At 31.4% G+C, this 12,056-nt stretch overlaps 1 protein-coding gene across 1 annotated transcript in view; it reads right to left on the bottom strand.

Moving 5' to 3' along the window:
• The window catches only part of LOC118186510 (uncharacterized), a 157,914-nt gene that overhangs the window by 39,372 nt on the left and 106,486 nt on the right, over positions 1-12,056 (bottom strand). Inside the window, exons 5-6 of the mRNA XM_085807154.1 lie at positions 9,812-9,934; positions 1,634-1,816 (exon numbers count right to left, since the gene is read on the bottom strand). Coding sequence (XP_085663280.1) covers positions 1,634-1,816; positions 9,812-9,934 — 306 coding nt within the window. The remainder of the gene's footprint in view (positions 1-1,633; positions 1,817-9,811; positions 9,935-12,056) is intronic.

Genomic DNA, 12,056 nt, shown 5'->3' with positions numbered 1-12,056 from the left:
TTGAAGTCACAGTGTGAGCATGAAGCTCAATGCACTCCTCAAGAGTTTTGGTGGGTGATGTCTAGATTTGGAGAGTGGGTGGAGATGAGAAGCGTACCTCGGAGTTTTAAAAAATAATAGTTTTTGCACAAAAATGGGTGTAGTTACAATGGTGTGTTTAATAACTTCAGTATACTTTAGCATAATTAAGTGGCCTTTGTACTTTAGCATAATTAAGTGGAATGTACGATGCATATGCGTGTGTGTAGGGAGGATGGGTTTTTTTTTTTTTTTTTTTTTTTTTTTTTTGTTCACGCTGTAGTGTTCCTCCTTTTTCTTTCTTTTGTTTTTTCACATTCCCTTCCTTTTGATAAACAGCTGCTTTGTCGATTTTTTTCATTGGTCTTATAAATAAATCTGCTGATACACAAGCATTTTACATAAGAGAAAATGCGCTTGTCAGAAAAAGTCTATAAATTCTTCTAGACTTATATTATGAATTTACATGTGAATAAAATATCAAATAAGGAAAAGCTTTCAGAAACGTTATCAAAATATAAAATATAAGTGAGTAAAGGTCTCTTGATTAAATAACATTCACACTTTGAAGTCACAGTGTGAGCATGAAGCTCAATGCACTCCTCAAGAGTTTTGGTGGGTGATGTCTAGATTTGGAGAGTGGGTGGAGATGAGAAGCGTACCTCGGAGTTTTAAAAAATAATAGTTTTTGCACAAAAATGGGTGTAGTTACAATGGTGTGTTTAATAACTTCAGTATACTTTAGCATAATTAAGTGGCCTTTGTACTTTAGCATAATTAAGTGGAATGTACGATGCATATGCGTGTGTGTAGGGAGGATGGTTTTTTTTTTTTTTTTTTTTTTTTTGTTCACGCTGTAGTGTTCCTCCTTTTTCTTTCTTTTGTTTTTTCACATTCCCTTCCTTTTGATAAACAGCTGCTTTGTCGATTTTTTTCATTGGTCTTATAAATAAATCTGCTGATACACAAGCATTTTACATAAGAGAAAATGCGCTTGTCAGAAAAAGTCTATAAATTCTTCTAGACTTATATTATGAATTTACATGTGAATAAAATATACGAAAAACCTAAATGCCTACAAATGATCCAAATAATAATGAAAAAAAAAATTAGGCTTCGACGTTTAAAAATGTAAAATTTCAGAGCTTAGATGTTTTCAAAAAGAAGACTTACTCTTAAGTGCATAATATTAGGTTAATTGCTCTAATTATTAAAACAGCTGTAAATTAAAAGATAAATATTGTAAGATAACATCGAAATCGCTAATTATGAATAAAGGTAAGGAACAAAAGTAATAAGAGGTTTACAGCAATTTTCTAAAGAGTAAGCTATATTTACATATAAAATTTCATATCACTGCAATAATTTTGAGTAAATTATGCATGCAAAAGGTATTATTAGACAATATCATTTATGAAATTAGTTGCAGCATATTCACAAAATACGTTTTTTTCTCCTCTTTTTCAGCTTTTGTACATTGAACAAAGAATGACATTCATAAAAAGAAGAAAAGGGGGGGGGGAATAAAAATTTTTATTTGATGGTAAAAATTAAGGATAAATACTAGAAGCATTACTTTTCTTTTATCGAACTCAAATAAAAAAATACATTATACCAGCTGACAAATGTCCATAAGAACCACTTGTACTTGAGCTTCTCGAACCATTCATAAAGGAAACTAAAGAACTTGGAGAAAATCGTATCATGGAATTGATGTCAAAGTCAGAATACGGCGAACTAGACAAGGCTCTTTTCCGCCCATGTCTAACTCCAGGCTTAGGGCTACCAATTTCAGAACCTATAATCATAACACATTCTTGTATAAAAGGACTGAAAGAAAGTACATGGTAAAATATTATGCTTAAAAACAAATACAGCTTTGTCTGCGGCATTTCTTTGTTCACCTAAGACAAGCCGTAAGTAAGTATATGAAAAAGGAATTACATTCAGGCCAATCTTACATAAAAGCCACATCAAAAGTATAATGATAATTAGTCATACACTTCTTCGCAACATAAATTGTTTTAAAAAGCAATAGACCACATCACACAGGCGCTGACTGAACAGTACAAATTAATTAATAATTTGTTTGAACGTTATCACAATTTTCTATATTTTTATCATAATTTCTCTGAAAAATTTCCGGAATATTTACGATTATAAAAATTTACAAATTGATGCGTATTCATTGTTGCAGTAACATGCATGAAATAAGATTTTTAACGTTAAGTAATTTTTAATTAACCTTAATGCCCAGGATTTTTTCCTAAGAAAGAATATTTTTTTTGCGTTTTTCGATTTTATTTGCAAATATCAGTTAAATTTCTAATGGAATATGTCACTAATTTGTAACGTCTTGTCATGTTCAAATCGGATATGAAACTGTTAATATACATTGCTGAACAAATAATATTTTCCAAATGCAGACGCTAATTCTTGCGTTGTATTTTCAATTAAAAAAAAATTTATGATATCTTCCAGAAAGTCTGAGCAAAATTTTCAAGGATCCGAATTATTACTGATTAGCTCTTTTTGAATAAATTATTTAAATTTTTGGAGTATTTTAATATTTATTGTGCAATAATCAAGGCTTGAATAGAGAAAAAGTAATATATTAGGGAAAAAAAAAAAAAATCGAAGTCTAGACTTCAATATTTAGTACAAGATTTCCGCAAATAAATTTTAAAAAGCTAAAGTGGATGCCACATGACTTCCTTGTACGGCCTTTTAAATTATACGTATCTTCTGCTGCACTTCATTTAAATTTATTTCCTCGAATTTCATTAGAGATGTATATATCTAATTCAGTCAATTCTAACTCCGCAGCAAAGCAAAAATACATATAAAAACTCAATCCTCATTAAAAATTGTAAAATACAGTAAAACCTAAAAAAAAAACAAATACAGTTAAAACAATTAAAAAACAATTTTTACAGAGAAAATTAAAGTTTCTACGCAAAAACAAGCAATTCAGCCAGCGGGCAGGAAGACAAAATTGAAAGTTAACTTTTGGTCACACTGGGCAAAAAGGCACTGAAGTTGGTGTACCAACTGATTTAATTCACTATTTTACTAAGGCACTTTAGGCTTAGTGGCACTTTTAAATTGTTGACAATTCTACAGTTATTGCATGCAGATTAACTAATGGCATAAAAAGCTTAACTTGAAGACATAATTCAATTCATAACAACATAATTCATATCCCTTTAAAGCAAAAAAATATACGATTTACCAACATATAAGAATTTAAAAAAAAAAAAAAAAAAAAATGGCCTCACCGAGCCGGGTAACCTGGAAATTTTTCACCGAGCCGAGTGGGAGCATTTTTATATATGCATTTATATAAGTTTGGTGCGGCCGACTGCAACGAAAAAGGGAGGTACACAACTACATGTATGTACATGTACGTACGTAGAGACGTCATGGAAAAAAAATCTCTTCTGAACTTATTTTAAATCCATTTTACAATCCGTTTTGAAAAAAAAAAAAAAAAAAAAAAAAAAAAAAAAAAAACTGATTATGTCTGTGCGGACAGATGCCACGCGAAAACATTGTTCAAATGGATTCGAGAGCCGTCAAAATGGACATTTTCCTTAAACTATGATACCCGAAATTTTTCTCGATTATATATAATTCTTTTACTTCGTACAAGGAAGTAAAAATGCAAGTATCCGAAAACAGATGTTAACCACTGTATATAATCAGTTTCTGGCGAAAATATCGCAGTCAAACAAAGAAAAGCTTTGCTTCCACGACGAAATTTTCGCACTAAATATTGTAGCGAGCTTTGTGGTGGTGAGGGGAGAAGCAGGGATAAATCTCACAAAGCATCGTCTTAAGAAACAACGATTTAAATTTTAAAAAAGCATGCAAAGCTTAGAAATTTCAAAAAATTTGACTGAAACACATGAAAAACACCATAAAAATTCATTTTATGTGGTGTTTTAAAAATGCAAAAAATGCTTTTTAAAAATGCTTTTTATGCGACTTAAAAATATAAAAGTTATGATAATATGCTTTTATGATTGTAATGTTTGTGAGAATAATATTTTGCACGACGATGTGATAAACTGCTACACTAGCTGGCTGTTTAATTTTTTATCACGAAACTCTGTATGGAGATATTTAAAAATTAAATTACCTAAAAAGAAAAAACATGAAGTAATTCGCTATATATCCAAAATATATTTAAGCATCTGAAAAAATTGCAACGTTTTTATTATTTGGAAAAAGAACTCCAAATATCTAGTGATCACAAAAGGAATTTAAAGGAAAAGGAGGACATTTTAAGGAAAATCGTTCTCGTATTCATGTTTCACTTGAAGTAAATTATGAAAACTACAGTTATGTACATATTTCTCTTTAGTAGTAAACTAATGAGAATCAAAATTACCTCATTTGTTAACTTAAAAACCACTGATATATAATTGTGACATATAAGCACAAATCAAAGTTCAGACTTGTTCTAATGGAGCATTAAGTTAAATTGATTCACTGTGCATTGGCAGGGGAACTGCGAATGCTGAAATGTTTACTAAATATTTTTCTTTAATTTATCTCTTTGGAGGATTTTCTTTAATTTATCTCTTCTTTAATTTATCTTTAATTTATCTCTTTATCTTACTAAGTATCATATTTATCGATAACTAAATAATTAAGTAGAATGGTATCAACCAAACTCATGCTAAATGATACTAAGAAGAAATCATAAATATAATTTAAATATATCAATCAAAATGTTAAACGTTTATTAAAGTGTAACGAAAGAAAAATCTATGCATAAATGTCATTTATATACAGAAAAACAGCGAGAAATAATTCGAATTCCTTAAAATTATACATTAAAGTTTCGCTTGAAGATCACTATACATACTTAGATTTATAATCTTAAAACAGAACCACTGATTAGTAAAATCGGATGCACTGAAACATGCAATTAAAACTTTTTCTGTAACTTTCTGAAAATAATTGATTTCCAAGGTAAGATTAATATCGACGGGTTACTTTTGGAAAGACGTACAATACCAATGGCTTGGTACTGAATACATTAATACAAAATTCAATACCAAGTCATCGATATTGCCGAAGTTATAACGATTTACGACGGAGAGCGAAAATTTCTAAGCTCTACTCGTCACAGTCGCGTCATCATTTCCGAGTTCTGGAGTTGGAGATAATATGATAAAATAGTTCAGTTTAATCTACGATTCCTCATTAATGGCTTTCGAATAATTGTCATTTACACTATAAGGTATTTCTCCCGCCTTCTTAGCATGCCTTCGTAGTGTAGTGGTCAGCAAGCTGGGCGCGTGCGTATTCCAGAAGTCCGTGGTTCGATTCCCGGCGACAGCGGTGCTCATTTTTCATCTGTCATGCTTCCACAAAAGTTCTAATGTCTCTACAACACTCCAACATGAATAAACTGTTAATGCACTGTTTCATTCATTAAAAGTGTCATATTGCTTTTCAGAAAGTTACATTGTCAAATATATGGCAAAATCGTATTAATATTAAAGATTTAACACTTAACAGGGGGAAAAAAGGTAAAATATACGTTTCGTGATATTTTATATAATCAAGTAACTAACTTGTTACATTATAAAAAAACCTACATGATATTTAAGGAAGATTGTATTTTCGTAAAGTAAAATTCAAAGGAAAGTGTTCGTGTTTCGGTAAAGCAAAAGAAATTATGTTAGTGTATTCTCTTTGGCAGATAGCTATATACAGATTGCCAGGTATTAGTTCACTTAGGAATGAAATATGATGCTTGGAGAAACTACCGGTGTTTCAAAACGTCTTCCGATCTTTACCCTTTTAGGACAAACGCTCCGACCAATTTTCTGCCGGAACATATATGAGGCAATATAATAAGTTTATAGAGACATTAAAAAAGCAGGGGACATGAAAAATCAGCAATGTTCTCTCCAGGACTCGAACCTGGACCTCTCGAATACGCGCTGAGTATGCTACCGTTACACCAGGAAGGCATGCTGGAAAGAAAAAGAAAATAACATTATATATTCTTTCATTTAAATGGCGACTGAGAATGAGGGAACCAAATCGCCAGATCCTAGTGGCGACAAATTATTATCCACCACTTTTTAGTTCTTTGCACGTGTGGTCTTACAATGGAAAAAAATCCACGTCTTTTCCTCTAGACTACAATTCATCACTATATTTTAAAAATAAAGGACTTCTGAAGCTTTAATAACGGACTTTTAGATATTAAATATAATGGTATTAAAAGGAGGAAGTCCACAGAAGCTTATTTAAATTAGATGTCCGCTAACGCCTCAACATTTCGGATCACTGGCAATTCGCTTTGGGTTCCTTAAAAAAGTTTTCCACAAAAATATCCTTTTCAAACGCATGGCTTGCATTGATGTATTAAAATTTCATCAACTGACTCTGTTACAAGAACTTTTTGCACATTGAGCAAATTAGAGAGCTAAAGTTATTTTTTCCAACACCATTATACCTCATTCGATTGAAAATTAAAATTCCTTTTCTTTCTTCCATCGGATTATACGCTTGATACGATTAAACAAATGTAAAATATGAATCCACAATAGTGTATTATCTTTATCTTTTATTTTCATTTTAAACATTGTTAAAAGTTTGATTTCTGGAGAAATGGATTTGTATTTGCTCGATATCACTATAAGCGGGATTTAACTTATAAAAGAAAATAATCAAGTCAAAATGATTTTCGATGATTCGTGAGGGACAAAGCTTAACTTTTAGCATACTTAAAAGTATATTCATCAATATAAAATAAATAAAAGAAATATATTCATCAATTTCCTGACGAAAGAAAATGGAAATTAAATAAATACAATTTTCAATGGGTGAAATTCATTACTTTCCATTTAACTATTTGCCTATTTATAGTAACTAACTATATCTTTACTTCTCCTCCTCCTCGAAAAGAAAATGCAGCTGAGAAATGCAACTGAACACAACATAGCAACGTACATAACATTAGAATTGAAGTAATTTATGAGTATACATGGCAATAAAATTTCTTTCATTTTTCCCAGTAATTCAGTAAAAAGCATTTCACAAATAATTTCCTCTCCTTCCCTTGCGAAGCATTTCACATGTTAAAACAGAGAACAATTAAGAAGTGATCGTCTTTTAGGGATCTGGCGAACACGCTGATAATAAGAGATTTTAGAATGTCCATTCTCATTCATTTTCATGGTTAAGTTATTAGAACATAACAAAACACATGAGGATTATATATAAGTCTATGGAGAGGGCTGACTTCCTGGAGGACTTCCTCAGGGAAAGTGGCTTGCCCATGGGGAAAATTATCAAAACCAACTATGCAGCCCGTCTATCTGTTTGGGTTCGAACCCAGATAAAAAATATATAAACCATTTTTTTAGAATGTTCTTCCCTAGGTCAGCCTCACTAAAAACTACATATTGCCCTGGCATCATGAATAATTTACTAAATAATAAAGAGGTAAATAATTACTAAATAATAAAGAAGTAAATAATTTACTAAATAATAAAGAAGTAAATAATTACTAAATAATAAAGAAGTAAATAATTTACTAAATAATAAAGAAGTAAATAATTACTAAATAAGTTTTTTTGCCGGGAGCCAGAGAATCCAATCATCGCACTCTGACTGCTTCAAACATTCGTCGAGAACGGTAGAAAACGTCAGTGATTTAGCCATGTCATGAACCATAATGTTGCCCATGATGCACCACAGGGGAAAGGGGCGTCTAACTTCGCACCCACGAGAAGAGGGAATAGACAACTACATACATTCATGCCTTTTTCAAGATTCAAACTATCACAACCGCGCCCAACACTATTACAACCGGCTCCTTTACGCTCATGCCGAAGCAGACTGTCGAACAGAAACATTTCTTCCCATTAAAGTTATGAATAAAGGCACTTAGTATGCTATTCCTAAGAAGTAATTTACTTAGTTAAATAGTTAAGAATATGTGTTTATGATTTTTGGTTTATAAATATTAAGTAATTGTTAATAATTGTAAATATTTTTATTTCATTAGTACATTATTTTATTCTTAAAAATTTTTCTCTCTTTGTTTTTCAGAGCAATTACATGCATGCGGATAGTTTTAATTCGCACCTGTATGTAAGTGGATGGCGATGCTAAAAGTTGGGGAAGCAATGTGACACAGTATTCGAGAAATTATTACGTCTGCTATTCTGAGTTCTATATGACGGCCTATTACCAGGAGTTTCAGACAGCGACGTGAAAATTACGTAACAGCCATAATACTGATATATTTAGGTTGCATATATAATTATATTATGTATAATATAATTATATATGCAACCTAAATATATCAGTATTATGGCTGTTACGTAATTAGAAAATAAAGGCATCACAGTCGGTCTTTTTCTCATACCTAAAAGTTCATGATCATTAAAAAAATGCTAACTGTTTAACATTAACTCTGTAGTTATTTTAGTCTAACTTATTGGTTATTGTCACTTTTCAAAAATATGCTCATAAATTTAGTGACATTTCTTAATTGTAATAATGTTTGATAATATTTACGAAAATATGAACCTTAGTGTTTTCGATGTAAGAACTTATAAACCTATTTTTGCCTTAGCATGGGGTTTTTAGAACGTTAAGTTAAATTTTTCAAATCAGCCATCTTAATGAAGTTTAGAGTTGTATAAGTTTCAATATATCTCACCATAGCAAATTTCAAAACACTAACATGCCATTGTTCTTAAGAATATAGACATACCACCATCTTTTAAATTAAATGTGGAGCTTACGATACTCTTTCTGAACGCGATTCTAATAATAACAGGTATATAATAATCATTCAATTGTGGAAGAAATACTACATAAGGATACGAAAATTAGTGTGAATGGAATAAATTTCAAAGACTTTCTTGAAAATTAATTTGTAGAAAGCTGACTTTAAAAAATAAAAATTTAAAAATTTGTTTTAACATTCAGTCATTCGGACGAATAGCTGCCCTTTGTTGAAATATTGCGGCAAATCTGACAGCTTGTTTAACGAATTCCAGATGTTTCTTGCTAAGTGTACAGTATATTAAAAGACTGGGAAAGTTGCAAATCGTAAAAAAAAAAAAAAAAAAAAAAAAAGAAAAGAAAAAAGAAAAAAAGAGGGGGAAAGAGAAGAGAGAGGGTAGTGCGACAATAAGCTATTGTTCGATCGTTCGCTACTTCTTTAAATACACAGTAAACAAGAAATAGATAGGTCTTATTGTTATCACATGACTGTTGTTATCACAATCTGCAGCCAATTTTCCTACTGAATAGTATAATGCATTATTAGTACCATTCATAGCTTTAAAGGTTAAGTATACTCCTGCTGATCATCAAAACTCGAATTAATAGACATGTTTTATTTGTCCTATTCGTGTTCAGCTTATCAGATTTAAGAATTTTTTTTTTAAATTTTTATTTTCGATAACGTAATTTGATTTTTATTCTCTGTAATCTAACATCTCATGCAGTAAACAATGCAGAAACGTTCTGAGACTTTCTAAGATAATTTAACTCGTGGAGAAGGGGCAAAATGTATGAAAAAAGGAAACAGCGTCCCTATAACTTAAACGGGCAAAATGTATGAAAAAAGGAAACAGCGGCCCTATAACTTAAACTCTCAAAGCGCCGCATACGAGCAGGACACACCACCGATCTCACTAAGCGGCAGTGATGAGACCGATTGCGATGTCTCCCAAGTTATTACTTTCTTTATTAGAGTTACAAATATTTCAAAAAATTTGAAAAACAGAAATTAATTTATTCTTACCGTCAATTCCAAGCGATAATTCTGAGGCAGCATTAGCACTAGCCTGCAAAGAGGTATGGACGTCCAATAAACTTCTTTGATGAAGCATTGACACTTGTTGCAGATAATCCATCGACAGTGGCACTAAAACAGTTAAAAGAAAACTATTTCAGAACATGCGAGCAAAGGAAAATAGATCCGGCAAGCTCGAGAGCTTGAACCTAAGTATTTCAAAACTGCTGGCTACCCGCGTAGGCAACTACCGCCTGTCTTCCAGAGAATAAATACGAACTCAGCAGGAGGTATAAAAAACACTTTTTTATGGAACTTAACGAACTATACAGCTTGTGTAGTAGCAAATGTCACCACTGATTACTTGATTTAATGAAACAAAAAAGTAAAACTTAAGCAATTAAAGTATGCAATTCACAAGGGAAAGTCCTGATGGACGCTTTGGTCAGGACCACTAATCACGCGATCAACACTACTAACAAAAGGATAAAGGCGATTCAGGCAACGCTCATGGGATTTTTCATATCTAGCGACACGAGACGCTAGATTAAACTTTACCAAAAAACATGTTTGTCCCACCACGGTAGGTTCCTAGCTGAAAGAATTGCCTTGGACGCACTGTCCAAAGTAACCACCAGGGACATCTTACGACGCTAATGAAAATATTTCCCTGCGCATGTTCTGTCGCCCACAGGGTTTTCGTTAAAGAGTTGGTTTTTGGATAAATTAACCAATTAAATATCCTAGAAACCGAGATTCCCGGAAACACTTCTATGGCCTCATATAGCGTAATCAAGCAAACATAACAAAATCATGTAGTATAATCAAGGAACAGAGTATAAAAATTTAAATTTTGCAACTTTTACAAAACTGAATTTTTAAAATTTAAAAATGCTAAAACATGAATATTTACGCCATTAGAACATTTTTGAGATTTGAAATATATGTCTCCGACCAACAGTTTCGAAAATAAAAGCAGAATAAGGACTTCTATAAACACAAGTCCCCGCAAAACGTTTTTTCCATAATTTACATTCAAGTTACATTAAAACACAATTTTCGGAATTAAACTTCCTACATATGGGTTCCCTCTTTTTTGATACTTCTACTAAATTTATATTAGGAGATAATATAATCAATATTATTATAAATGATTATTATCTTACTTTGCAGCTACTCAGCAAGTAATAGAAAACTTGTTTTCGAACTAAGTGAATTTTAAATCATTCAACATAATTACTTGCTTTTAATTTAATTTCTTTTTCAAAGTTTGAAATTTTGTTATTCATGATTTAATTCAAGTCCCCGTAAAACATTTTTAACAATTTACATTCAAGTTACTTTAAAACATTTTTCGGAATTAAACTTCCTACATCTGGGTTCACTCTTTTTAGAAACTTCTACTAAAATTAATATTAGGAGATAATATAATCAATATTTCTTTAGTAAATAATATATATATATATATATATATATATATATATATATTATTTACTAAAATTATATATTATATATATATATATATATATATATATGATGTACCAGCTTTAGTCGTAGCTTAAATTATCAGACGATAAGTTTAAAAAAAAAAAAAAAGGAACCATTTATTATTATTCACGAGAAATAGCAGTTACAAAATCAGATATCCGGAGTAAATAAAACGAATTACTAATAACTTTTTGTATGAAGTTTACTGCATTGTGACATTTAAGAAAAAGTCCTCGATATTCCTTTGCGAGTCTTTTTATAGCCTCTGGAAAGGCGGAGCTTCCAAGAAATGACGTCAGCCATTCCAGTTCGCTTTAAAATTTTCCAGAGCATTCTATAACTTTACGTGTAGAAAAGGCGGGAAAAACAACTTGACTATGGGGCTGTGAATTTTAATTGCACGTACTTTCGAATAAGAGAACGTCGCCATTAAAAATGAAAAGAACATACAGTTAGAATTTTAAGTGTATTCTTGACTATGGAATTTTATTATTACATATATATATATACAGGGTGCCCACTAAAGTCCGGTAATACCCGTTTAACTGGCGAACGTGTGCTGCTATAGTCATAAAAGTGGTGTTTAGGTATAGTAAAGTCGCTATGCGCTACTAGATGAGATAGCTTACAGCACCGCTTGGTGGCAAACGGCGAAGTTAGCGTCAATATCTCGATACGAGATAGGAAGAAAAAATGAATTACAAAGTTGTAGAGCATCGTCGATTTAGTACAGAAAGACACCATTTGGACACGAATGCTAAGAACA

This window comes from Stegodyphus dumicola, chromosome X1 (genome assembly GCF_044657685.1).
Source record: "Stegodyphus dumicola isolate Sdum_Otavi_A_Nest chromosome X1, ASM4465768v1".
NCBI classification, from domain to species: Eukaryota; Metazoa; Arthropoda; class Arachnida; order Araneae; family Eresidae; genus Stegodyphus; species Stegodyphus dumicola.
This window is presented reverse-complemented; position numbering and strand designations above follow the sequence as displayed.